At 51.2% G+C, this 27,882-nt stretch overlaps 1 protein-coding gene across 5 annotated transcripts in view; it reads left to right on the forward strand.

Annotated features, from left to right (window-relative positions):
• The window catches only part of LOC105497347 (transient receptor potential cation channel subfamily M member 4), a 49,925-nt gene that overhangs the window by 8,580 nt on the left and 13,463 nt on the right, over positions 1-27,882 (forward strand). For 2 of the 5 annotated variants that reach the window (XR_011617770.1, XM_071087413.1), the window contains exons 3-17: positions 185-359; positions 1,243-1,423; positions 1,589-1,752; positions 2,199-2,382; positions 7,609-7,670; positions 7,823-8,014; positions 8,254-8,353; positions 14,499-14,611; positions 15,248-15,592; positions 15,768-15,902; positions 22,246-22,375; positions 22,549-22,694; positions 23,824-23,936; positions 24,310-24,387; positions 26,855-27,289. Coding sequence is in view for 4 of the 5 variants with exons in the window: in XM_071087413.1 (XP_070943514.1) it covers positions 185-359; positions 1,243-1,423; positions 1,589-1,752; positions 2,199-2,382; positions 7,609-7,670; positions 7,823-8,014; positions 8,254-8,353; positions 14,499-14,611; positions 15,248-15,592; positions 15,768-15,902; positions 22,246-22,375; positions 22,549-22,694; positions 23,824-23,936; positions 24,310-24,387; positions 26,855-27,289 (2,553 nt within the window). In the remaining variant the exon portion in view is untranslated. The remainder of the gene's footprint in view (positions 1-184; positions 360-1,242; positions 1,424-1,588; positions 1,753-2,198; positions 2,383-7,608; positions 7,671-7,822; positions 8,015-8,253; positions 8,354-14,498; positions 14,612-15,247; positions 15,593-15,767; positions 15,903-22,245; positions 22,376-22,548; positions 22,695-23,823; positions 23,937-24,309; positions 24,388-26,854; positions 27,290-27,882) is intronic. The other 3 variants (XM_071087416.1, XM_071087414.1, XM_071087415.1) reach the window with 3 other exon arrangements.

A 27,882-nucleotide genomic window follows, 5' to 3' on the forward strand; every position in this document is an offset into this window, starting at 1 on the left:
ACTGTCCTCGGCTCCAGTCTCTCCCTGAGGCGGTCAGAGCCAGGGCCAGGGGCAGCGTGGACTCTGACTGCCTCTGCGGGTGCGGGGTCAGTGTCAACAGCCCCTCTACAGAAGCATGAACACACCGACCGGATGCTGGGGTCGGGGGGCAGCCCTGGGTTCACGCTCCGCCCTGCACCCCCAGAGGGACCTTGTGCCAGTGTGGGCGCCCCCGGACCGCCCACCCTGCAGTGGCCATGGAGGATGCCTTCGGGGCAGCCGTGGTGACCGTGTGGGACAGCGATGCACACACCACGGAGAAGCCCACCGATGCCTACGGAGAGCTGGACTTCATGGGGGCCGGCCGCAAGCACAGCAATGTGAGGCAGGCCTGTGTGGGCAGGGCCCGGGCACCAGGGGGCTGCATGCTCGGGGCTCCATAGTGGAGCCGGGATGCCCGCGCTGAACGCTGGCCCCCTCCGCCCATCCTTGTCTTTGCTCTCTGTGTCCCCTCCGCCCCACCTGTCTTCTCTCTGAGGTGGTCTCCTTCTCTCTGTGTCTCTGGGTCTCTGTCCCCCTCTGTCTCTGGGTCTCTGTGTCCCTCTGTCTCTGGGTCTCTGTCCCCCTCTCTCTGGGTCTCTGTCCCCCTCTCTCTGGGTCTCTGTCCCCCTCTCTCTCTGGGTCTCTGTCCCCCTCTCTCTCTGGGTCTCTGTGTCCCTCTCTCTGGGTCTCTGTCCCCCTCTCTCTCTGGGTCTCTGTCCCCCTCTCTCTGGGTCTCTGTCCCCCTCTCTCTGGGTCTCTGTCTCTCTCTCTCTCTGGGTCTCTGTCCCTTTCTCTCTTGAGTCTCTGTCCCTCTCTCTCTGGGTCTCTGTCCCCATCTCTCTGGGTCTCTGTTTCCCCTTTTCTCTGGGTCTCTGTCCCATCTCTCTGGGTCTGTGTCCCCATCTCTCTGGGTCTCTCTCCCTCTCTCTCTGGGTCTCTGTCCCTTTCTCTCTTGAGTCTCTGTCCCTCTCTCTCTGGGTCTCTGTCCCCATCTCTCTGGGTCTCTGTCTCCCTCTCTCTCGGGTCTCTATCCCTGTCTCTCTGGGTCTCTGTCCTGTCTCTCTGGGTTTCTGTCCCCATCTCTCTGGGTCTCTCTCCCCCTCTCTCTGGGTCTCTGTCTCCCTCTCTCTGGGTCTCTCTCCCCCTCTCTCTGGGTCTCTGTCCCCATCTCTCTGGGTCTCCGTCCCCCTCCCTGTGTCCCCCGCTTCCATGTGTCCACAGTTCCTCCGGCTCTCTGACCGAACGGATCCAGCTACAGTTTATAGTCTGGTCACACGCACGTGGGGCTTCCGTGCCCCGAACCTGGTGGTGTCAGTGCTGGGGGGGTCGGGGGGCCCCGTCCTCCAGACCTGGCTGCAGGACCTGCTGCGTCGTGGGCTGGTGCGGGCTGCCCAGAGCACAGGTGACCGAGGGTGGGTGGGGGCTGTCTCCCGGGCCTTGGCCTGCCTGCCGTCTCCCCCACGACTCTGGGTGGCCTCCCCCGCCACCCAGTCTCCGTGTGTGTGTTCTCTGTCTTACTCTTGGTTTTTCTCCCTTTGTCTCTGCGTGTTCCTCGGCGTCTGCGTAGGAGCCTGGATTGTCACTGGGGGTCTGCACACGGGCATCGGCCGGCACGTTGGTGTGGCTGTGCGGGACCATCAGACGGCCAGCACTGGGGGCACCAAGGTGGTGGCCATGGGCGTGGCCCCCTGGGGTGTGGTCCGGAATAGAGACACCCTCACCAACCCCAAGGTACGACCCAGGGACTTGGAGAAAAGGGACTGGAGGCCTGGACTCCTGAAGTCTGAGGGAGGAGGGGCCGGGGTCTGGACTCCTGGGTCTGAGGGAGGAGGAGGGGCCCGGACTCCTGGGTCTGAGGGAGGAGGGGCTGGGGGCCTGGACTCCTGGGTCTGAGGGAGGAGGAGGGGCCCGGACTCCTGGGTCTGAGGGAGGAGGGAGCTGGGGGCCTGCACTCCTGGGTCTGAGGGAGGAGGGGCTGGGGGCCTGGACTCCGGGGTCTGAGGGAGGAGGGGCTGGGGGCCTGGACTCCGGGGTCTGAGGGAGGAGGGGCCTGGACTCCCGGGTCTGAGGGAGGAGAGGCTGGGGGCCCGGACTCCGGGGTCTGAGGGAGGAGGAGGGGCTTGTGTCTGTCCGGGCCCTGATGAGGAGACGCCCTGGTCTGGCCATTTTTCCCGTAGGGCTCGTTCCCTGCGAGGTACCGGTGGCACGGCGACCCGGAGGACGGCGTCCAGTTTCCCCTGGACTACAACTACTCGGCCTTCTTCCTGGTGGACGACGGCACGCACTGCCGCCTGGGGGGCGAGAGCCGCTTCCGCTTGCGCCTGGAGTCCTACATCTCGCAGCAGAAGACGGGCGTGGGAGGTGCGTGGCTTCTTGAACCCATGACCCACAACCCACGACCCCAGTGCTCAAGATCCCAGTAGTTTGGTCTGGCCGAAATTTGGGGAATTGCCTATGGTTAAGTGTCTTTCTCCATCATTATTCATGTTTTTAAAAACCTCTGAGGCCGGGCGCGGTGGCTCACGTCTGTAATCCCAGCACTTTGGGAAGCCGAGGCGGGTGGATCACAAGGTCAGGAGATCGAGACCATCCTGGCTAACACGGTGAAACCCCGTCTCTACTAAAAATACAAAAAATTAGCCAGGCGTGGCGGCGGGCGCCTGTGGTCCCAGCTACTCGGGAGGCTGAGGCAGGAGAATGGCGTGAACCCGGGAGGCGGAGCTTGCAGTGAGCCGAGATCGCGCCACTGTACTCCAGCCTGAGCGACAGAGCGAGACTCCATCTCAAAAAAAATTAATTAATTAAAAACAAACAAACAAAAAATAAATTAAAAACAAAAACAAAAACAAAACCTCTGTCTGGGAGTGAGGTAACTCACATCAGTAATCCCAACACTTTGGGAGGCCGAGGCAGAAGGATTGCTTGAGGCCAGGAATTCAAGACCAGCCTGGGTAACAGAGCAAGACCTTGTCTCTACCAAATAATAATAATAATAATAAAGAATAAAAAATTTCAAAAAATTAGCCAGTTGTGGTGGTGTGTGCCTGTAATCCCAGCTACTTGGGAGGCTGAGGTGAGAGAATTGCTTGAACCCGGGAGGTGGAGGTTGCAGTGAACCACGATCAAGCCACTGGGTGAGAGAGCAAGACTCCATCTCAAACGAACAAACAAACAAACAGACTTTATTTTGAAATCTCTCATGCATACAGAAAAATGCACGAAGGGGGAGAGCTTGATGCATTTTTTATCTTGAGATGGAGTCTCGCTCTGTTGTCCAGGCTGGAGTGTAGTGGCGCGACCTTGGCTCACTGCAGCCTCTGCCTCCTGGGTTCAAGCAATTCTCCTGCCTCAGCTTCCCGAGTAGCTGGGATTACAGATGCCTGCTACCACACCAGGTAATTTTTGTATTTTTAATAGAGATGGGATTTCACCATGTTGGCCAGGCTGGTCTCGAACTCCTGACTTCAGGTGATCTGCCTACCTTGGCATCCCAAAGTGCTATGATTACAGGCATGAGCCATTGCACCTGGCTTACACATTTTTCATGACCATCCTTTTAGGTTTAAACTTCTCTATCTTGCTGCTTCTCCTAATTGCTGCATGATCTTCCTTAGTAAGGATGTATCCTTTGCTTTTTCTTTGTTTGAGACTGGGCCTCACTGTCACCCAGGCTGTGTGCAATGGCACAATCATGGCTCACTGTAATCTCAACCTCCCCAGGCTCAGGTGATCCTCCCACCTCAGCCTCCCGAGTAACTGGGACAACAGGCACATGCCATCACACTGAGCTAATTTTTGTATTCTTTGTAGAGGTGAGGTCTCTCTATGTAGCCCAGGCCAGTCTTGAACTCCTAGGCTAAAGTGGTCCACCAACCTTGGCCTCCCAAGGTACTAGGATTACAGGCATGAGCCACCGTGCCTGTCCCCATCTGTTAATTTAAAAATTTCCCCAATCTAAGGCCAGGTGCAGTGGCTCACGCCTGTGATCCCAGCACTTTGGGAGACTTAGGCAGGCAGATCACCTGAGGTCAGGGGTTCGAGACCAGCCTGGCCAACATGGTGAAACCCCATCTCTACTAAAAATACAAACAATTAACCAGGCATGGTGCCGCGCGTCTGTTATCCCAGCTACTCGGGAAGCTGAGGCAGGAGAATCACTTGAACCTGGGAGGCGGAGGTTACAGTGAGCGGAGATCATGCCACTGCACTCCAGCCTGGGCGACAGAGCGAGACTTCCTCTAAAAAAAAAAAAAAAAAAAAAAAAAAAATTCCCCAATTGAATCTTTCATGGGATTACAGTTTAAAAAAATAAAAAAAATTCCCAGTTTATGGATATCTAAGGTTTACTAATGTTTGACACTACAAATGATGCTAAACAAAAGGTCTTTTTTTTTTTTTTTTTTTTTTTTTTGTTGAGACGGAGTCTCCCTCTGTGGCCCAGGCTGGAGTGCAGTGGCTGGATCTCAGCTCACTGCAAGCTCCGCCTCCTGGGTTTACGCCATTCTCCTGCCTCAGCCTCCCAAGTAGCTGGGACTACAGGCGCCCACCACCTCGCCCGGCTAGTTTTTTGTATTTTTTTTTAGTAGAGACGGGGTTTCACCGTGTTAGCCAGGATGGTCTCGATCTCCTGACCTTGTGATCCGCCCGTCTCGGCCTCCCAAAGTGCTGGGATTACAGGCTTGAGCCACCGCAGCCGGCCTTTTTTTTTTTTTTGAGGTAGGGTCTCACTCTGTCACCCAGGCTGAAGTGCAGTGTGCAGTGGTGTGATCTTGGCTCACTGCAATCTCCGCCTCCTGGGCTCAAGGAATCCTTCCACCTCAGCCTCCTGAGTAGCTAGAACCACGGGTGCACATCATCACACCACGCCCAGCTAATTTTTTGTGTTTTCGGTAGAAGCGGGATTTTGCCATGTTGCCCAAGCTGGTCTCGAACTCCTGAGCTCAAGCAATCCACCCACCTTGGCCTCCCAGAATGCTGGGATTACAGGCATAAGCCATTGCGCCCAGCAACAAAATGTAAAAAGCGACTTTTATATGGTGTCTATTGCTATAAAAAAATCCTATCGTTTTCATGGGGTTAGATATAGCTTTTGTCTCTTTTATAACCCCTTGGCTGCCTGTCTTAGAAAGGCTCATCCCACTCCAAGACAAATATTCTCCTAAGTCGTCTTTTAATATCTCATAGTTTTATATTTAAACCTTTAATCCATCTGGAAATGATTTTTTACATATTTTGAGGTCACGAGTCTATATTTCTGTTCATCCAAATGAGAAGCTATGTTTTCTTTATGACCATTTAATAAATAAACCATCCTTTCCTAGCTGAATAGAAATTCTTGTGGTTGCGTATTCAGATCCTTTATCTGTTGAAATCCGTTTTGAAAACTTTTTTTTCCTCTACTTATATATTCCTGGGGCCAAACTATGCTTTGATTACAGCAGTTTAAAGATGTTTTAAGGCCAGGTGTGGTGGCTCACGCCTGTAATCCAGCACTTTAGGAGGCCGAGGCGGGTGGATCACTTGAACTCAGGAATTCAAGACCAGCCTGGCAACATAATGAAACCCCATCTCTACAAAAATAAAAATAAAAATAAATTGCCAGGCATGGTGGCACATGCCTGTAGTCCCAGCTACTGGGGAGGCTGAGGTGGGAGGATCACTTGAGCTCAGGAAGTGGAGGCTGCAGTGAGCCGAGATGGTATCACTGCACTCCAGCCTGGGAGACAGAGTGAGACCCTGTCTCAATCATAAAAATAAATAAATAAATAAATAAATAAATAAATAAATAAATAAAGATGCTTTAATATATGTTAATGAAAGCTCCTTCTCACTGTCCTTTCTGAACAATTTCTTGGCTCTTCTCTGACACTTATTTTTCCATATGAAGTTTAAAATGATTCTGTTCCATTCAAAATGGGGTAAACACCTCCAAACTTCCTCTTAACCTCCCTTTTTCTCCAGGCCGTATTGAATTTATATGTTAATTTGTGACAAGTTGACTTACTGTTAGTTTTTCCACTTATTAGACCTGTCCTTAAATAAAATTTGTAAGATTCCTCATAAATATCCTGTGCCTTTCTGGATGAATTAATTCCCAGGTATCTCATAATTTTCTTTCTTTCTTTCTTTCTTTTTGAAAAAGGGTCTCTCTCTGTTGCCCAGGCTGGAGTGCAGTGGTGCAATCACAGCTCACTACAACCTCTGCCTCCTGGGCTCAAGTGATTCTCCTGCCTCAGCCTCCTGAGTATCTGGGACCACAGGCATGTGGCACAATGCCCGGCAAATTTTCGTGTTTTTTTGAGACGGAGCCTCGCTTTGTCACCCAGGCTGGAGTGCAGTGGCATGATCTTGGCTCACTGCAACCTCCGCCTCCTGGGTTCAAGCGATTCTCCTGCCTCAAACTCCTGAGTAGCTGGGATACAGGCATGTGCCACCATGCCCGGCTAATTTTTGTATGTTTAGTAGAGACGGGGTTTCACCATGTTGGTCAGGCTGATCTCGAACTCCTGACCTCGTGATCTGCCCGCCTCGGCTTCCCAAAGTGCTGGGATTACAGGCGTGAGCCACCGCACCTGGCCTAATGTTTGTATTTTTAGCAGAGATGAGGTTTCACCATGTTGGTCATGCTGGTTTTGAACTCCTGACCTCAGGTAATCCACCCGCCTCGGCCTTCCAAAGTGGTGGGATTACAGGCGCGAGCCACCTCGCCTGGCCTAGTTTCTAATTTTAATGGGAATAGAGTTAGTATAATCTTATCTTTATGGTGCATTTGGATTTTAGTACATACCTATATTGTGTTTGGATAGCCATTTCTATTCCCATTTCCTTTACTTTCTCTTTGAACTTTCACTCCCTCTGGCTCCTGATGGTTAATCAATTACAGGATTGACTCATGCAAGAAACACCTGCCTCATTCAGAGACTCAGGAGTCCAGGTCCTCAGCCCCCTCCTCCCTGGGGAAGTTAAGCATTACTGTCTTCAAAATCTAGCTCCCTCCTGAAGTGTTCAAAGACATGACAATTCTGGCCGGGCACGCTGGCTCACAGCTGTAATTCCAGCACTTTGGGAGGCCAAGGTGGGAGGATCCCTTGAGTCCAGGAGTTCGAGACCAGCCTGGGCAAGATGGCAAGACCTCCGTCTCTACCAAAAATTAAAAAGTTAGCTGGGCACGGTGGTGCATGCCTGTGGTCCCAGCTACTTAGGAGGCTAAAGTAGGAGGATCAAGACTGCAGTGAGGTGTGATCATGCCCCTGCACTCCAGCCTGGGTGATAGAGTGACACCCTGTTTCAAAAGTTAGGCTGGTGCGGTGGCTCATGCCTGTAATCCCAGCACTTTGGGAGGCTAAGTTGGGAGGATTGCTTGAGGCCAGGAGTTCGAGACCACCCTGGCCAACACAGCAAGACCCTCATTTCTAAAATAAATACATAATTAATTAAAAAAAGAAATGACAATTCCAATGAGCCTCTGAACAGAAGATTAGGACAAGGCTGATATTTGCCCCAGGGACTCCTGGGATATGTGGTTTTCTCCTATCTCCAGCAAAGGCTGATGGGAGGTAATCAAGCCCCCTTCTCTTCTTGCCTCAGGGACTGGAATTGACATCCCTGTCCTGCTTCTCCTGATCGATGGTGATGAGAAGATGTTGACGGTACAGGGGCCTGGATGCCTGGATCTAAGGGGGAAGGAGAGTTGGGGGCTAGGACTCCTGGGTCCTGAGTCTTAGGGAGGGTCTGGGGGTCTGACTCCGGGTAGGGTGAATATCCTGCCTTCTCTGACGTGACTCTCCCCTTTATCCTGTAGCAAATAGAGAACGCCACCCAGGCTCAGCTCCCCTGTCTCCTCGTGGCCGGCTCTGGGGGAGCTGCGGACTGCCTGGCGGAGACCCTGGAAGACACTCTGGCCCCAGGGAGTGGGGGAGCCAGGCAAGGTGAAGCCCGGGATCGAATCAGGCGTTTCTTTCCCAAAGGGGACCCTGAGGTCCTGCAGGCCCAGGTATGACACTGGGGGCCCAACTCTGGATCCTGAGATGGGAGGGAACTGGGGACTTGGGCTCCTGGGTCTGAAGGAGGAGGGGCTGGGGGCCTGGACTTCCAGGTTCCAGGAGTAGAGGGTTCTGGGCACCTGGACTATTAGGTCCTGGCAGGGAGTGGCCTCCTCTATCCCTTTGGACAGGGCCCAGCAGGAGCTGGGGATGGAGCTGGGCTAGGGATCCAGAACTGGCTGTTCCACAGGTGGAGAGGATTATGACCCGGAAGGAGCTCCTGACAGTCTATTCTTCTGAGGATGGGTCTGAGGAATTCGAGACCATAGTTTTGAAGGCCCTTGTGAAGGGTAAAAGTTGTACCCTCCAGTCCTCCCCCTCTCTCAGTTCAACCTTGGACACCTTTCCTGGCCTGGGCACTTCATCCACCCTCTATAATCCAAGGCCCCCTTTACCCCTCTTAATATCTCTCCCCTTTGGGGCTTTGCATGGTGCTATTTGGGTAGTTTTCCCGGATGCTTCCATTATGTTCCAGCGTCTGCTTTCCTCTATTGGATCCATCCAGCCATTCTTTCATCTTTCCAGCCATCCATCCATATGTACAGGTCGATCTTTCCATCTCTTTACCTACCCATCCTTCCAGTCATCTGTCATTCTTTCATCCATCCATCCTTTCACCTGTCCATCCACACATCCACCGACAATTCCTGAGAATTCCATCCACTCATTCCTCCATCCATCCATCTTCTCACCTGTCTGTCCACACATGCATGGACAATTCCATCCACTCATTCCTCCATCCATCCATCTTCTCACCTGTCCATCCACACATCCACTGACAATTCCTGAGAATTCCATCCACTCATTCCTCCGTCCATCCATCTTCTCACCTGTCCATCCACACATCCACTGACAATTTCATCCACTCATTCTTCCATCCATCCATCTTCTCACCTGTCCGTCCACACATCCATGGACAATTCCATCCACTCATTCCTTCATCCATCCATCTTCTCACCTGTCCGTCCACACATCCACTGACAATTTCATCCACTCATTCCTCCATTCATTAATCTTTCATCCATTTACCCATCTACCCCTCCATCTTTTCATTCATCCATCCAACTGTTCTTCCATCTATCCATCCACCCACCCATTCTTCCTTCCCTAGATGCTTCCAGTATGCGTGAAGCACTCTGTCTAGACATGAACCAAAACACTGTCTCCCTGTGAGGAAGTCCAGATATTTCACTAGAAATGGCAGCTTGGAGGACAGAATGATGAAAACCAAGGCGGGGAAGCCCACCTGGAAGAGGCTGGGGTGGGGCTTATTTATTTATTTATTGAGACAGGGTCTTGCTCTGTAGGCCAGTCTGGAGTACAGTGGTGTGATCACGGCTCATTGCAGCCTCAACCTCCCAGGCTCAAGTGATCCTCCTACCTCAGCCTTCTGAGTAGCTGGGAACACACCTGCCCGCCACTACACCTGGTAAATTTAAAAATTTTTTTTTTTTTTTTTTTTTTTGGTACAGACGAGGTCTTGCTCTGTTGCCCACGCTGGTCGTGAACTCCTGGTCTCAACTGATCCTCCCGCCTCAGTCTCCCAAAGTGCTGGGGTTACCACTGCATTTCAGCCTGGGCGACAGAGCGAGACTCTGTCTCAAAAAGAAACAAACAAACAATCAAAAAGAAACAAACCAGCTTGGCCTCTTTCTTGCTGTGTGGTCTTGAGAAAGCAGCTTCCCCTCTCTGAGCCCCAGTTTCTCCCTGTGGAAAGTGGTGATAATATCTTGCAGGAGTGTTATAAGCCTCCAAGGCAAGGTATGAGTTGTGCCCGGTCCCTGGTGGGGGCCCAGTAAGAGGAATCTCGTCTTAATATGATTCCATTTCCTCTGGGGGCACATCCTTCAGCATAAGGTGACTCTCAGTGGGCAAGTCTGATTCACTCTGCGGAATTTAACTCAGCAGCCTCCTGAGAGAAAATCAGGCAGCTCTGTAAGATGTGGTTTGAGGGGGTGGTGGTGTAAGCCCAGCAGGAGCGTGTAAGTGATCGCAGTCCACTGGGGGAACTGTAGATGGCTGATAGGCCTGGGGATAGCAGAGTTGAATGGATGGAATTTCAGCAAGAAAGAAGGGGCAAGGTCTTTTTTTTTTTTTTTTGAGACGGTGTCTCGCTCTGTCGCCCAGGCTGGAGTGCAGTGGCGCCATCTCGGCTCACTGCAAGCTCCACCTCCAGGGTTCAAGTGACTCTCCTGCCTCAGCCGCCGGAGAAGCTGGGACTACAGGTGCAAACTACGCCTGGCTAATGTTTGTATTTTTAGTAGAGATGGGGTTTTACCATGTTGGCCAGGATGGTTTTGACCTCCTGACCTCGTGATCTGCCCACCTTGGCCTCCCAAAGTGCTGGGATTACAGGCATGAGCCACTGCCCCCGGCCCATGAATGCTTCTTAAGAGTCTAGCATAGGCGGCCGGGCACGGTGGCTCAAGCCTGTAATCCCAGCACTTTGGGAGGCCGAGACGGGCGCATCACGAGGTCAGGAGATCGAGACCAGCCTGGCTAACACGGTGAAACCCCGTCTCTACTAAAAATACAAAAAACTAGCCGGGCGAGGTGGCGGGCGCCTGTAGTCCCAGCTATTTGGGAGGCTGAGGCAGGAGAATGGGGTAAACCTGGGAGGCAGAGCTTGTAGTGAGCTGAGATCCAGCCACTCCACTCCAGCCTGGGTGACAGAGCGAGACTCTGTCTCAAAAAAAAAAAAAAAAAAAGAGTCTAGCATAGGCAAGCCTAGTGCTGGGCAGTTGGTGTATTCTTTTGCCCTTCATCTCCCTTCCCTGCCTGCAAGGATTATCACTCCATTTTGCAGATGAAGAGACTGAGGCTCAGAGAGAGGAAAAATGACTTGCCCAAGGTCATCTGGCTAGTAGCAGGGGTCAGGCTTTTCATGTGAGTCTGTATAATTCTCAAGCCCATAGGAAGGGGCATGTTTGGAGAGAGGTCAGAGGCTGGCAGGGTTGGTATGTATCATTGGCATGAAGGGAGTGTTGGAGACAAGGCCAGTAAGGCGGGTAGGGCCAAACCACCCAGGACCTCAGATGCCAGGCAGAGGGTCTAAAGGCTGTCCTTGAGAGGCAGCAGAGGACCAGGGTCGGTTGTGTGGATAAAAAAGACTCTCTGGCCAAGTGTGAAGGCTCATGCCTGTAATTACAGCACTTTGGAAGGCCAAGGAAGGAGGTTCACTTGAGCCCAGGAGTTTGAGACGAGCCTGGGCAGCATAATGAGACCCCCATTTCTGTAAAAAATTAGCTGGGCACGGCACTATGTCCCTGTAGTTCCAGCTACTTGGGAGGCTGAGGCAGGAGGATCGCTTGAGCCCAGGATGTCTCAAAGCTGAAGTGAGCTGTGATGGCGCCACTGCACTCCAGCCTGGGTGACAGAGGAAGACCCTGTCACAAAAAACAACAACAAAAACAGAGCCTCTGGGAGTGGGTGGGGGCAGAGTGGGGAGGAGAGAAGAGACTGAAGTGACAGTGGTTGCGGGGGGCCGAAGCTTGAGCTGCCGCTGGGGCCAGGGGGACAGAAGGGGAGGCTCAGCAGAGAGTCAGGAGGCTGGACATGGGACATGGAGCTTGGGGGCTGATGGCCTGTGAGATGGGAGGGGCAGGAAGGGACAAGGACAGTACCTGGGGGTCTGCCTTATTGACTGGGTAGATGGAGGGGCCGTTCCTGAGATGAGGATGTAGGGAAGATGAGTTGGAAGGCTAGACACTGAGTTGAGTATGGAACATGGTGAGTATGAAGGGACAAGGTGGGGACAGGGTCGGGTGTCCAGGTGACAAATGGTGCCAGATTAAGGCAGAATATAAAGCAAGGTATTATTATTTCTTTTTTTTTTTTTTTTTTTTTTTTTGAGACAGAGTCTTGCTCTGTTGCCCAGGCTGGGGTGCAGTGGCCGGATCTCAGCTCACTGCAAGCTCCGCCTTCCGGGTTTAGACCATTCTCCTGCCTCAGCCTCCCGAGTAGCTGGGACTACAGGCGCCCGCCACCTCGCCCGGCTAGTTTTTTGTATTTTTTAGTAGAGACGGGGTTTCACCGTGTTAGCCAGGATGGTCTCGATCTCCTGACCTAGTGATCCGCCCGTCTCGGCCTCCCAAAGTGCTGGGATTACAGGCTTGAGCCACCGCGCCCGGCCGGTATTATTATTTCTGAGACAGAGTTTCACTCTTGTTGCCCAGGCTGGAGTGCAATGATGTGATCTTGGCTCACCACAACCTCCACCTCCTGGGTTCAAGTGATTCTCCTGCCTCAGTGTCCCAAGTAGCCGGGATTACAGGCATGCACCACCACACCCAGCTAATTTTGTATTTTTAGTAGACGTGGGGTTTCTCCATGTTGGTCAGGCTGGTCTCGAACTCCTGACCTCAGGTGATTTGCCCACCTCGGCCTCCCAAAGTGCTGGGATTACAGGCATGAGCCACTGCGCCCAGCCTATTATTATTATTATTATTATTATTTAAGATGGAGTCTTGCTCTGTCACCCAGGCTGGAATGCAGTGATGCGATCTCGGCTCGCTGCAACCTCTGTCTCCCAGGTTCAAGCGATTCTCCTGCCTTAGCCTCCTGAGTAGCTGGGACTACAGACGCGTGCCACCATGCCCGGCTAATTTTTTGTATTTTAGCAGAGACGGGGTTTCACTGTGCTACCCAGGCTGGTCTCGAACTCCTGAGCTCAGGCAATCCGCCCACCTTGGCCTCCCAAAGTGCTAGGATTGCAGGCATGAGCCACCGCACCCGGCCTATAAAGCAAAATGTTACAAATGATTTTGGGCCGGGCGCGGTGGCTCACATCTATAATCCCAGCACTTTGGGAGGCTGAGGCGGGCAGATCACGAGGTCAGGAGTTCAAGACAAGCCTGGCCAACATAGTGAAACCCCGTCTCTACTAAAAATACAAAAAAAATTAGCCGGGCTGGGCATGGCGGCCAGCGCCTGTTATCATTTGAACCCGGGAGGCAGAGGTTGCAGTGAGCCGAGATTGTGCCACTGCACACCAGCCCCTGCGACAGTGTAAGACTCCGTCTCAAAAAATAAATAAATAAACGATTTTGTTTGCTTCTTTTGAAACCATGGGGGAAGTAGGAGAGCTTCCTAGAATTGTAGAAAATCACGGAAAAGCCCGCTCTGAATGGACGTCTGGGTTTTGAAAGAGCACAGAAAGCCATGTGGTCCTAGACATGTGACTGCCTTTCTGGGCCTCTGTTTCCTCAACTACAACCTTAGAGGCTACACTGATCAAGCTGCAGAGTCACCACAGCGTGGAACTTCCTCCCACAGTTACTGTCATTGATTACAGTGCTCTGAAGGGGGTGCCACTATTTCCCATTTCATAGATGAGGAAACCGAGGCTCCCAAGGTCCAATGGCTTGCCTGAAGTCACTCAGCTGGCACTGGTGGACCGGGGACTAGAACCCACGTCTGCCTGCCCCAGAGCCCATTGCTCATCTCCACTGCATGAGATTCTCTCTTTCTGTGGTACCAGTTTTTGGAGCAACCAGAATGACATGAATTTGTTTTGGAGATAGATACAGAGCAAGTGGAGGCAGAAGGAAACCTAACTCCATGTCACAACAAATGCCCTTCGGGACTTTTCATGCCCCTGTTGACTGTACATGTTTGGATCCACTAAATAGCTGGATCAAATTTTTAAGGGTTTCTTGTTCTCTCTTGCTGTTTTAGACCTCCAGGGTCTCTCCGAGTCCCTCTCACGTTCAGATTTTTTCCAATCTCATTTTGTGCTGTTGTCACCTCTTTCCCCTCACAACATACCCCAAGTTTCAGAAATCAGTGTGACTCACATTTGACATCATCTGCTGTGTGTTTTTTTTTGTTGTTGTTTTGTTTTGTTTTGTTTTTGCACCCAGGCCTTTGCTTCTACTGTGCCTGCTGCTTTGAACACCCTTTTCCCATCTTAAATGCACACCTCCCAATCCTGGTTGTCTTTCAAAGCACTACCTCAACACCCATTCTCTGGGAGCTGTCTTGGGCCACTCTATACCTCTGTGACAATATCCTCCTCTGGGTTCTAATCATATTATATGCCCACCTCTGAGGGCACCAAGCACTCTAAAGGTAGTTATGTGTTGGGGGGACATATTTTCCCCAATAGAACCAGCTTCTTCAGGGTAGGAACTGTATCCAATTTCTCTCTCCACTGCTTGGTCCATAACATACCTCAATAAATATTAAATGAATAAGTGATTCCTTTTCTTTCTTCTTGGGGGCTGTAAACCAGTGAGTGGTCTGTGCTCTGGCCCTGAGCCAAATGACCTTGTGCTTATCATAACCTGACTGCTTAAAGACCCCCACACTCTGCCCAGTAGCACCCCCTTTATGCAGAGTTTAAAAGCCAGGCATGCAAAATAGAAGCAAAATACGCATTCATAAGATGTCCCTCCTCCCCTGACTTCTTGCCCCCTCTCCCTCTAATCCTTCCAGCCTGTGGGAGCTCGGAGGCCTCAGCCTACCTGGATGAGCTGCGTTTGGCTGTAGCTTGGAACCGCGTGGACATTGCCCAGAGTGAACTCTTTCGGGGGGACATCCAATGGCGGGTGAGGGGTCAGGGCCTGGGGGTTGGGCATCCTGACAAAGGGACTGTGCTCTCCTCCCTCTCTGCCTTCTTAGACACCTTTCCACCCTGCCTCCTTCCATTATGGCCTGTCCAGCCTTCCCTTAATTGCCCATCCATCTCTGATTGTCCATCTGCCCCAACTTGTTTCCTCTCTCCCCATCCATCCGTCTGTCCATCTATCCATCTATCCACCCTGTACATCCATCTATCCATTCATCTGTTCATTCATCCATCTATTCATCCATCCATTTGTCCATCCATCCATTTGTCCATCCATCCATCCGTCCATCCATCCATCCATCCATCCATCCATCCATCCATCCATCCATCCATCCGTTTGTCCATCCATCCGTTTGTCCATCCATCCGTCCGTCCGTCCATCCATCCGTCTGTCCATCCATCCATCCATCCATCCATCCATCCATCCATCCATCCGTTTGTCCATCCATCCGTTTGTCCATCCATCCGTCCGTCCGTCCATCCATCCGTCTGTCCATCCATCCATCCATCCATCCATCCATCCATCCATCCATCCGTCCCTCATACCCTTGTACTCCCGTCTCTTGTCCTTAACCTTTGAGCTAATCTCTTCCCCCATTCATCCCACCCCCGCCAGTCCTTCCATCTCGAAGCCTCCCTCATGGACGCCCTGCTGAATGACCGGCCCGAGTTCGTGCGCTTGCTCATCTCCCACGGCCTCAGCCTGGGCCGCTTTCTGACCCCGATGCGCCTGGCCCAACTCTACGGCGCGGCGCCCCCCCACTCCCTCATCCGCAACCTTTTGGACCAGGCGTCCCACAGCGCAGGCACCAAAGCCCTAGCCCAAAAAGGGGGAGCTGCAGAGCCCCGGCCCCCTGACGTGGGGCATGTGCTGAGGATGCTGCTGGGGAAGATGTGCGCGCCGAGGTACCCCTCCGGGGGCGCCTGGGACCCTCACCCAGGCCAGGGCTTCGGGGAGAGCGTAAGGACCGGGCAAAGCTGGGGGGGCCCCCACTCCGCGGGAAGGACCTGGGGGCGGGATTACATCAGGAATGGGGCGTGGCCAGAGCAGGGGTGTGGCCAAACCAGGGACAGGGCTGGTGGTGGCCAGTGTTAGGGAGGGGGCCAGTCCTCACCACCCCTCGTTTTGCTGGCAGATGTGTCTGCTCTCGGACAAGGCCACCTCGCTGCTCTCGCTGGATGCTGACCTTGGGCAGGCCCCCTGGAGTGACCTGCTTATTTGGGCACTGCTGCTGAACAGGGCACAGATGGCCATGTACTTCTGGGAGATGGTGAGTGCTGATTTGGCGCTCCTGCATCCCTGTCCTTTAGGCCACTGGATGCTAGCGTTCACCATACAATTACCATACATTCCCTGACCCCTGACATCACCTGACAGGTGCCCCATCCTCCATCCCTGATATATGCCTCCAACTGCTTCCTCTTTCTTTTCTCTCTCTCATATCAAGCATTATTTTATATTTTTACTTTTCGAGACAGTCTCGCTCTGTTGCCCAGGCTGCAGTGCAGTGGCATGATCTTGGCTCACTGCAACCTCAGTCTCCCACGTTCAAGTAATTCTCCTGCCTCAGCCTCCCAAGTAGCTGGGATTACAGGCACTTGCCACCATGCCTGGCTAATTTTTTTTTTTTTTTTTTAAGTAGAGATAGGGTTTCACCATGTTAGCCAGGCTGGACTCCTGACCTCAAGTGATCCGCCTGCTTCAGCTTCGGAAAATGCTGGGATTACAGGCATGTGCCACCATGCTTGGCCAAGATTCTCTCTTTGTTTTGGCCTTTGATAACATATCTCAGTGTGGATCTTTCTGAATTTCTTCTACTTGGAGTTCCTTGAGCTTCCTGGATATGTAGACTTATGTCTTTCATCAAATTTTGGAACTTTTTAGGACATTGTATCTTCAAATATTCTTTCTTTCCCTTTCTCTCTTTTCCTTTTGGACTCTCATTATGTGTATATTAGTATTCTGTATGGTGTCTTGCAAGTCCCTTAGGCTCTACTTATTTTCCTTCATTTGTTTTTCTTTTTTCTCCTCCAGCTGGATAATCTCAATGAACTTAGCTTCAAATTCACTGATCTTTATTTTGCCTTTTTTATGAATCTACTGTTGAGTCCCTCTAGTGGTTTTTATGTTTCAGTTATTGTGCTTTTTAGCTTCAGAGTTTCTATTTGGTTCCTTTCTGTAATTTCTATCTCTGTATTCTTTTTTTTTTCTCCCCTGGTCCCACTACAAAACTTTATTTTTGATTAGAGTACCATTCTCAATCTCTTCTATAAAAAGCAGGAAAAAAAGGCAGCCACTTCACTCAAGACCTATGTACATATAAGATGTTTTCTGGTTTTCTATTTTTATTTTTTTTAAATTTTTATTTTTATTATTATTTATTTTTATTTTTATTTTATTTTTTTTTGAGGCGGAGTTTCGCTCTGTCTCCCAGGCTGGAGTGCAGTGGCCAGATCTCAGCTCACTGCAAGCTCCGCCTCCTGGGTTTACGCCATTCTCCTGCCTCAGCCTCCCGAGTAGCTGGGACTACAGGCGCCCGCCACCTCGCCCGGCTAGTTTTTTTTTTATTTTTTAGTAGAGACGGGGTTTCACCATGTTAGCCAGGATGGTCTCGATCTCCTGACCTCGTGATCCGCCCATCTCAGCCTCCCAAAGTGCTGGGATTACAGGCTTGAGCCACTGCGCCCGGCCAATTTTTATTATTTTTTAAAAAATAAATTCAGTGTTCACATTTCTATAAAGAATTAACCCAGTTTCAGGTAACACTGCCTCTATCTCTGTATTCTTATTCTCTAGGTGGTGAGACATCATTTTCCTGGCTACCTTTAGTTCTTTTTTCATGATTTCCTTTAGCTCTTTGAGCATATTTAAGACAGTTTAATAAAGTCTTTGTCTAGTAAGTTCAATGTCTGAGTTTCCACAGGGATAGTTTCTATTCATTTATGTATTTTTCCTACTCATTTCTATTCATTTCATTTCTTTTCCTTTCTTTTCTTTTTTTTTGTTGTTGTCGAGACAGAGTCTCATTCTGTCACTCAGGCTGGACTGCAGTGGTGTGACCAGAGTTCACTGCAACCTTGACCTTCTTGGACTCAAGAGATCTTTCCATCTCAGCCTCCTGAGTAGTTGGGTCTACTGGCCACATGCCAAGCTAATTTTAAAAAAATATGCAGCCGGGCGCGGTGGCTCAAGCCTGTAATCCCAGCACTTTGGGAGGCCGAGGCGGGCGGATCACAAGGTCAGGAGATCGAGACCACAGTGAAACCCCGTCTCTACTAAAAATACAAAAAATTAGCCGGGCGCGGTGGCGGGCGCCTGTAGTCCCAGCTACTCAGGAGGCTGAGGCAGGAGAATGGCGTGAACCCAGGAGGCGGAGCTTGCAGTGAGCCGAGATCGCGCCACTGCACTCCAGCCTGGGCAACAGAGTGAGACTCCGTCTCAAAAAAAAAAAAAAAAAAAATATGCAGAGATGGGGTCTTACTATGTTGCCCAAGCTGGTCTTGAATTCTTGGGCTCAAGCAATTCTCCTGCCTTGGCTTCCCAAAGTGCTGGGATTACAGGTGTGAGCCACCATGGCTGGTCTCTATTAATTTCTTTTTTTTCCAGTATATGAACCATATTGTCTTGTTTCTTTGCATGCCTCATATTTTTTTTGTTGAAAAGTGGAACATTTTGAATATGATGATGTGGCAACTCTGGAAATCAGCTTATGCCCTCCCTCCAGGGTTTGTTGTGGCTGCTGCTTGCTGTGGGTCATTGTTTGTTTAGTGACTTTTCTTTTTTCTTTTTTTTGTTGTTGTTTTGGGGTGGAGTCTTGCTCTGTGGCCCAGGCTAGAGTGTGGTGGTGAAATCTCAGGTCACTGCAAGCTCCACCTCCCAGGTTTAAGTGATTCTCCTGCCTCAGCCTCCCAAGTAGCTGGGATTACAGGTGTGCACCACCACACCCAGCTAATTTTTGTATTTTTCGTAGAGATAGGGTTTCACTATGCTAGCCAAGCTGGTCTCAAACTCCTGACCTCAGGTGATCCACCTGCTTTGGCCTCCCAAAGTGCAGGGATTACAGGTGTGAGCCACCACGCCCACCCTGTTTAGTGACTTCTCTAAACTTTTTTTAGAAGGAAAGTCTGTATTCTTTGTCATGTGTGGCCATGGAAGCCCCTCTTCTGTTAGCTTAGTGGTCTGCTAGTGACTTGACAGAGATATCCTTAAATGCCTGGAACCATAGAAGCAAACACAAGGCCGGGCGCGGTGGCTCAAGCCTGTAATCCCAGCACTTTGGGAGGCTGAGACGGGCGGATCACGAGGTCAGGAGATCGAGACCATCCTGGCTGACACGGTGAAACCCCGTCTCTACTAAAAAATACAAAAAACTAGCCGGGCAAGGTGGCGGGCGCCTGTAGTCCCAGCTACTCGGGAGGCTGAGGCAGGAGAATGGCGTGAACCCAGGAGGCGGAGCTTGCAGTGAGCTGAGATCCGGCCACTGCACTCCAGCCTGGGCCACAGAGCAAGACTCCGTCTCAAAAAAAAAAAAAAAAAAAAAAAGAAGCAAACACAAGAAACTCCCTGTAAGTGTGTAAGTGCTGGGATTACAGGCTTGAGCCACGGCGCCTGGCCCACCATGGCTGTGTATTGAAGCAGTCTTTCAATACTTAGCCAAGCTGTTTACAATTCTGCTTTAGTTTTCACTTCCTGCTTGTGCAGAGCCTAAAGTTCAGGCAGAGATAAGAGCGTCAGGTTTTCTCTGGTATTTTCTGAGTCCGCCTCTAGCCCTAGTCATGCATCTAGCCTTCTGAATGTCCTGGCACACAAGGAAGCTTTTCAAAGCCCTTATTCCCTCCAAGTGTTTCCTTTCATGGCCTCTTTCTTTCCAAGCCGCTTAGTGTATCTATTGCTGCCTCTACTGTGATTCCTTGACTCAGGTGGCTGTGGAGAATTCATTTGCCTTTGAAAGATTTTAACAAGCCGGCGCGGTGACTGCCGCTGTCATCCCAGCACTTTGGGAGGCCGAAGCAGGCAGATCACCTGAGGTCAGGAATTTGTGACCAGCCTGACCAACATGGAGAAACTCTATCTCTACTAAAAATACCAAAAATTAGCCAGGCATGGTGGCGCATACCTCTAATCCCAGCTACTTGGGAGGCTGAGCAGGAGAACTGCTTGAACCCAGGAGGCAGAGGTTGTGGTGAGCTGAGATCTTACCATTGTACTCCAGCCTGGGCAACAAGAGTGAAACTCCGTCTCAAAAAAAAAAAAAAAAGATTTTAACACACACTGCTGGAAAGCCACTTTTTCTCTGGTGAAAGCTCTAAGGCAGGTGAAGCAAAGTCAAGCCCTTGAGCTGTTGCCTCAGGAAGCCACCAGATAGGGCCCCACACGACCACAATTCTGGAGGGTAAGGTCTGAATTGCTCCCTCTAGTACCAGCGGCCCACACCAGGAATGTGTGTCTTTGTCTTCAAGGCTGCCACTGAGCTGGGGAGCTGGGGATAGTAAGTGGGTAGGTTAAAATATCACAGCGCCCTCTTACTGCAATTTAGTAGTCTCTTCATTAAGCATTTTGTTGGTTTTTTTGGTAAGTTTTGGATTAGATTCCAGAATTCTAGAAAAGTTGATTCTGACAGTTTTTGCTAGCTATTGATTGCTTTTGTGGAGGGATGAAGTTTTGAAGTTCCCTACACTGGCATTTTTGGTCACCTCTCCAAGTGCTTTTAAAACTTTTATTGTTAGAGACAGGGTCTCCTCAGTCATGCAAGCTGGAATGCAGTGGCATGATCATGGCTCACTGCAGCCTCAACTTCCTGGGCTCATTTGATCCTCCTACCTCAGCTTCCCTAGTAGCTGGGACTACAGGAGCAAACCACCACACCTGGCTAACTAAAAAAAAAATTTTTTTGAGACGGAGTCTCGCTCTGTCGCCCAGGCTGGAGTGCAGTGGCATGATCTCAGCTCACTGCAAGTTCCACCTCCCGGGTTCATGCCAGTCTTCTGCCTCAGCCTCCCGAGTAGCTGGGACTACAGGCGCCCGCCACCACGCCCGGCTAATTTTTTTTTTTTTTTTTTAGTAGAGACAGGGTTTCACCATTTTAGCCAGGATGGTCTCAATCTCCTGACCTTGTGATCCTCCTGCCTCGGCCTCCCAAAGTGCTGGGATTACAGGCATGAGCCACCGCGCCCGGCCAAAAAAATTTTTTTTTGTAGAGATGGAGTCTACTATGTTGCCTAGGCTGGTCTTGAATTCCTGGGCTCAAGCAATCCTCCTGCATCTGTAACCCCCCAATGGGTTCACCTCGCCTGCTGCCTAGACAGAGCCGACTTATCAAAACAGGGAAATTGTAATGGAGAAAGAGTAATTCACGCAGAGCCGGATGTGCGGGAGGCCTCAGTTTTATTATTACTCAAATCAGTCTCCTTGAGGATTCAGGGATGAGAGTTTTTAAAGATAATTTGGTGGGTAGGGGCTTGGGAAGTGGGGAGTGCTGATTGGTCAGGTAGGAGATGGACTCACAGGGAGCCCAAGTGAGTTTTTCTTGCTGTCTTTTGTTCCTGAGTGGGAAGGCAGAACTCGCTGAGCCAGATTACCGTCTGGGTGATGTCAGCTGATCCATTCAGTGCAAGGTCTGCAAACTATCTCAAGCACTCATCTTAGGTTTTACAATAGTAATGTTATCCCCACGAGCAATCTGGGGAGCCAGAGGCTGCATGACCTCCTAACCATAATTTCTAATTTTTTTTTTTTTTTGAGACAGAGTCTCGCTCTGTTGCCCAGGCTGGAGTGCAGTGGCACAATCTTGGCTCACTGCAAGCGCCGCCTCCCAGGTTCACACCATTCTCCTGCCTCAGCCTCCCAAGTAACTGGGACTACAGGCGCCCGCCAACACGCCTGGCTAATCTTTTGTATTTTTAGTAGAGACGAGGTTTCACCGTGTTAGCCAGGATGGTTTCGATCTCCTGACCTCATGATCCGCCCGCCTCAGCCTCCCAAAGTGCTGGGATTACAGGCGTGAGCCACCACGCCCGGCCCCTAATTTCTAATCTTGTAGCTAATTTGTTAGTCATCAAAGGCAGACTGGTCCCCAGGCAAGAAGGGCGTCTTTTGGGAAAGGGCTATTATCGGTTTTGTTTCAGAGTCAAACCATGAACTGAATTCCTTCCCAAAGTTAGTTCAGCCTATGCCCAGGAATGAGCAAGGACAGCTTAAGGGTTAGAAGCAAGATGGAGTCAGTTAGGTCTGATTTCTTTCATTGTTATAATTTCCTCAGTTGTAATTTTTGCAAAGGTGGTTTCACTTCAGCCTCCCAACGTGCTGGGATTACCGTCATGAGCCACTTTACCCAGTCTCCAACTGTTTCTTGACCTGACTGTGACTGCTGAATTCATTCTAACCCCTGACTTGCATCCGTGACTTGCATCTCTGGTCTCTGAACCACCTGACTTCTGGTATTTTCAACTGACGTTCAGTTTCTTCCAGATCCGTCTCCAAACATTACTTCTTCCTTGGCCTCTGATGACCCCAGTTAGTTTCTGACCTCTGACTCTATCCCTTCCCTTGACTTCAGGCTTTCTCCCCCTCTATGAACCCTCTTTGAGGCATCCATGCCCTCTTTGTCTCTCCAGGGTTCCAATGCAGTTTCCTCAGCTCTTGGGGCCTGTTTGCTGCTCCGGGTGATGGCACGTTTGGAGCCTGATGCTGAGGAGGCAGCACGGAGGAAAGACCTGGCGATCAAGTTTGAGGGGATGGGCGTTGGTGCGTGGAGCATGGTGCCTGGGAGCAGGGACGGGGGCTGCCGCCAGGGGGGAATGTGCATGCCCGCACTCCTCACATATCCCTGCACCATCCCCTTAAATTCCCTTTCCTCTCCCTTCACACCCTCACCCTACTTCCCATCCCTGTCACATAACTAACTCCTCTGCCTCTAGACCTCTTTGGTGAGTGCTATCACAGCAGTGAGGTAAGGGCTGCCCGCCTCCTCCTCCGTCGCTGCCCGCTCTGGGGGGATGCCACTTGCCTGCAGCTGGCCATGCAAGCTGACGCCCGTGCCTTCTTTGCCCAGGATGGAGTACAGGTGAGTATCTGCGACATCAACATCCCAAACAGTCTCCAAGTGGACTCTGGGAAGTTCAGGGATGAGCCCCTGCCATTGGGAACATCTATGGTCTTGACCAGCCCCTCTCCCTGGAGACTACGCAGCAAGTCTCTCTTCTCTCTCAGAAAGGCTGCTCTTCCCATAAGAAGCCTCACTCCCTTCCACTAAAAGCCAACCTTCCCACGGCAAAGCCCATCCTCCTAAAAAGTTCCACTCCAGATAGAGAAACTCCTGGTGACCCTATCAGGAAGTTACACCTTTAACCTAAGAAGTCCTTCCCCCTTTCACGGAAGAGCCCATTTCTTTCAAAGGAAGTCCTGAGTCATCCACAGGAAGTCCCACGTCATCCACAGGAAGTCCCATGTCATCCACAGGAAACCCTTTCCACGTCTTTTAGAGGTCCCTAGTTTCAGTTCTCAGCAATTAGAATGGCCTCACTGAACAATTACCTTTTATTTTTGGACTTAAACTTTGGCCTAGGAAATCCCACCCTTTCTATAGGAAATCGTCTGCCTTGGGAAGCCCCACTTGCTCCCACAGTCTCTCCGATCCTGACAAGTTGACATTTTGGAAACATTATCAGTATTTTTAGTTCAAATCTGACAGGGGCTCAGAATCTCACTTCAGTACAGGAAGTTGTGCCCACCCAACAGGAAGTCCCATCCTCATCTGTTGGAATGGTTTGGCCCACATTTCAAACAGCTACCCAGAGTCCCTTGCTGTGGGTAGTGGTTAAACTCATCCAGCTCTACCATATACAGGCTGTGTTTCTTTGGGCCATTTCCTTAACCTCTCTGTGCCTCATGTGTGCCAAGGAGGAGATACTAGTACCCACCCCCTTATGTGTCAAGGATTCAGTGGACTACTCTACATAAAATGCTTAGCCCTGTATCTGCCATATAGTGTCAATTTAAGTGTTGGTTGTTTACTGTCAAAACCTGGCCCAAGTTGTCTTTGCCTTTCACCACTGTTTCCCTACCTCAATAGTTGTGACTGTGACACTGGGCACTTGCTCTGTACTTTGGAGCTGTGGTCCAACCCTTGCTGGGCGTCTTAGGGAGGGGGCTGTGGGGGATATTTGGATCCTAATCCTGCCCACACCCCACAGTCTCTGCTGACACAGAAGTGGTGGGGAGATATGGCCAGCACTACACACATCTGGGCCCTGGTTCTTGCCTTCTTTTGCCCCCCACTCATCTACACCCGCCTCATCACCTTCAGGTCAGTACCCTGGGGTAAGAGTGGTGGGGATGGGGGCGGGGTGCTCAGTTTCTCCTTCCTGCTCACTCTGCCCACCTTTCTTCCCTCATCTGCCCATTGTGTCCCTTCCCTGGGAATGGGACACTCTCTCTCCATCCACTAAGGGAGTGCTGTGGGAGGTGAGTTTTGGGGGGATCCTCCCTGTGTCTCTAGTGGCAGTTACTCTCCCTTTCTGGCCATGGCTCTGGGGGAAGGTCCCTTTGGGGTGACTTTAGGAGACCACCTCTCTGTCTCTCTGCCACGTCTCCAGGTGAAGAAGTTTGAGTTTTGCTGGAGAATGCCTCTCCACCTCCTCTTCCCCTTATTTCTCACTCTGTGCTTCCCTCCTTGCCAGGAAATCAGAAGAGGAGCACACACGGGAGGAGCTAGAGTTCGACATGGATAGTGCTGTTAACGGAGAAGGGCCTGTTGGGTGAGTGGAGCCCCCAGCACTGTGTGAGGTGGGGACATCCTGGGCAGTTCAGGACATGTGGCACTTCCACATTGTGTTAGTCCCTTCTTGAGTTGCTACAAAGGAATACCTGAGACTGAGTAATTTATAAAGAAAAGAGATTTCATTGGCTCATGGTTCTGCAGGTTGTACAGGAAGCATAGTGCTGGCATCTGCTGCTGGTGAGCCCTCAGGAAGCTTCCACTCATGGCAGAAAGTGAGGGAGGAGCCAGTGTATCACATGGCAAGAGCAGAAGCAGGAGTAGGGGGTGCCACATAGATCTCATGTGAAGTAACTGAGCAAAAAGTCACCAAAGGGATGGTGCTAAGCCATTTATGACGGACGCACCACCAGGACCCAAACACCTTCCCCAGGCCCAACCTCCAACATTAGGGATTACATTTTTTTTCTTTCTTTCTTTCTTTCTTTCTTTCTTTCTTTCTTTCTTTCTTTCTTTCTTTCTTTCTTTCTTTCTTTCTTTCTTTCTTTCTTTCTCTTTCTTTCCTCTCTTTCTCTCTTTCTCTCTCTTTCTGTCTCTCTCTCTCCTTCCTTCCTTCCTTCCTTCCTTCCTTCCTTCCTTCCTTCCTTCCTTCCTTCCTTCCTTCTTGTCTTGTCTTGTCTTGTCTTTTTTTTCTTTTCTTTATTTTTTTTGATATGGAGTCTCCCTCAGTTGCCCAGGCTGGAGTGCAATGGTGCAGTCTTGGCTTACTGCAGCCTCTGTTTCCTGGGTTCCTGATCCGCCTGTCTCAGCCTTCCAAGTAGGTGGGAGTAGAGGTGCATGCCACTATGCCCAGCTAATTTTTGTATTTTTAAAGTAGAATCAGGATTTCACCATGTTGGCCAGGCTGGTGTTGACCTCCTGACCTCAAGTGATCCGCCCACTTTGGCCTCCCAAAGTGCTAGGATTACAGGTGTGAGCCAGCGTGCCCAGCCAGGGATTACATTTCTTCCTTTTTAATTTTTTTTGAAATGGATTCTCGATCCATCGTCCAGGCTGGAGTGCAGTGGTGCAATCTCGGCTCACTGCAACCTCCGCCTCCTGGGTTCAAGCGATTCTCCTGCCTCAGCCTCCTGAATAGCTGGGACTACAGGCACCTACCACCACGCCCAGCTAACTTTTGTACTTTTAATAGTGACAGGGTTTCACCATATTGGCCAGGCTGGTCTTGAACTCCTGACCTTGTGATCCTCCCGCCTCAGCCTCCCAAAGTACTGGGATTACAGGTGTAAGTCACCGCACCCGGCCCAGGGATTACATTTCAATGTGAGATTTGGAAGGGACGAACATCCAAACTATATCACACATCCCATCAGGGGCTGAGATACTGAGGAAGCTTCCCAAATGCCTAGCTCAAGGTTTGGCTCAAGATTTGGTTCTGCCATCAAGGAGGCCGTCACTAGAAATTGATTTGCTTCATGCTACACATACCTCCATCCCTCTGTAGCAAGTGGAATCAGTTCATTGAGGGATTTTTCACCTATTTTGCCCCAAGGCCCCTGCTTTTAATCACTATGCTATGGTCACCATAAAGGTATTTTAAAAAGCAGGTCTAAGTGAATGAAATAGAATATTTATCAAACTTTTTTTTTTTTGAGACGGAGTCTCGCTCTTGTTGCCCAGGCTGGAGTGCAGTGGCATGATCTTAGCTCACTGCAACCTCCGCCTTCCAGGTTTAAGCGATTCTCCTGCCTCAGCCTCCCTAGTAGCTGGGATTACAGGCGCACACCACACCAGGCTAATTTTTGTATTTTTAGTAGAGACGGGGTTTCGCCATGTTGGCCAGGCTGGTCTCAAACTCATGACCTCGGATGATCCGCCTGTCTCAGCCTCCCAAAGTACTAGGATTACACCGCTGGCCTCCCCTCCCCTCCCCTCCCCTCCCCTCCCCTCCCCTCCCCTCCCCTCCCCTCCCCTCCCCTCCCCTCCCCTCCCCTCCCCTCCCCTCCCCTCCCCTCCCCTCCCCTCCCCTCCCCTCTCCTCTCCTTTCCTTTTTCTTTCTTGACAGGGTCTCACTCTGTCACCCAGGCTGGAGTGCAGTGGCGGGATCTCAGCTCACTGCAAGCTCCACCTCCCGGGTTCACGCCATTCTCCTGCCTCAGCCTCCGGAGTAGCTGAAACTACAGGCGCCCGCCACCTCGACCGGCTAGTTTTTTGTATTTTTTTTAGTAGAGAGCTAAATTTTTAAAATATTTTTTGTAGAGACGAGGTTTTGCCATGTTGGCCAGGCTGGTTTCCAACTCCTCGGCTCAAGCGATCAGTCCACCTCTTGACGGGAGATTTCAGAGGTCAGAGGTTAGATACAAGAGTTAAAACCCAAGAAGGTAGCGCTGGGCAGACTGAGTTTCAGGTCAGCAGGGTCAGATGTGCCAGGCCAAAAGTCTCCATGATGGTGGAGATCAGGACTCTCGTCGTTTGCGACACGGTCTCTTCTCTTCTCTCCCCAACAGGACGGCGGACCCCGCGGAGAAGACGCCGCTGGGGGTCCCGCGCCAGCCCGGCCGCCGGGATTGCTGCGGGGGCTACTGCGGGGGCCACTGGTGCCTACGCCGCTGGTTCCACTTCTGGGGAGCGCCGGTGACCGTCTTCATGGGCAACGTGGTCAGCTACCTGCTGTTCCTGCTGCTGTTCGCGCGGGTGCTGCTCGTGGATTTCCAGCCGGCGCCACCCGGCGCCCTGGAGCTGCTGCTCTACTTCTGGGCGTTCACACTGCTGTGCGAGGAGCTGCGCCAGGGCCTGAGCGGAGGCGGGGGCAGCTTGGCCAGCGGGGGCCCTGGGCCCGGCCATGCCTCACTGAGCCAGCGCCTGCGCCTCTACCTCGCCGACAGCTGGAACCAGTGCGACCTAGTGGCCCTCACCTGCTTCCTCCTGGGCGTGGGCTGCCGGTGAGTGCCCCGGGGCCTTGGAACCCCGGCCCCTGGCCACCTCTCATCCTTCCTGCCCACTCCCCGGGTCTCCACTCCTGGCTTCCCCGCAGCTGGGCAGCAGGTCAAGCCATCCTTGCTGACTGCAGAAAAAGAAACAAAACCCCTCTTAGGAAAGTCAGGCATGACGATTGCCCCAGGGTAATTGACTGGCACCTGGAGATCTGGCTTCAGAGAAGGCAGGATTCAGGAGAAAACCCCACGGTCCACCACTCAGCCTCTGTGGCTATTTATTGCTAGGTGTGAAGGTTAACACATATTTCTGGGAACGCCCCGACCTGGGTGCCAACCTCACCTCCTCACTCCTGTTCCTCCACACAGCTCGTTGGTCCCAGGCCCCTTGCCCTCCTGCCCCCGACTTACTCTTTTCCTTTCTTCCTTCCTTCCTTCCTTCCTTCCTTCCTTCCTTCCTTCCTTCCTTCCTTCCTTCATCTTCCTTCCTTCCTTCGTTTTCCTTCCTTCTGTTTTCTTTCTTTCATTCTTTCTTTTCGTTCTTTCATTCTCTTTCTCTCTTCTTTCTTTCTCTTTTTCTCTTTCTTTTCTCTCTCTCTCTC

This window comes from Macaca nemestrina, chromosome 20 (assembly GCF_043159975.1).
Source record: "Macaca nemestrina isolate mMacNem1 chromosome 20, mMacNem.hap1, whole genome shotgun sequence".
Classification (NCBI taxonomy): domain Eukaryota; kingdom Metazoa; phylum Chordata; class Mammalia; order Primates; family Cercopithecidae; genus Macaca; species Macaca nemestrina.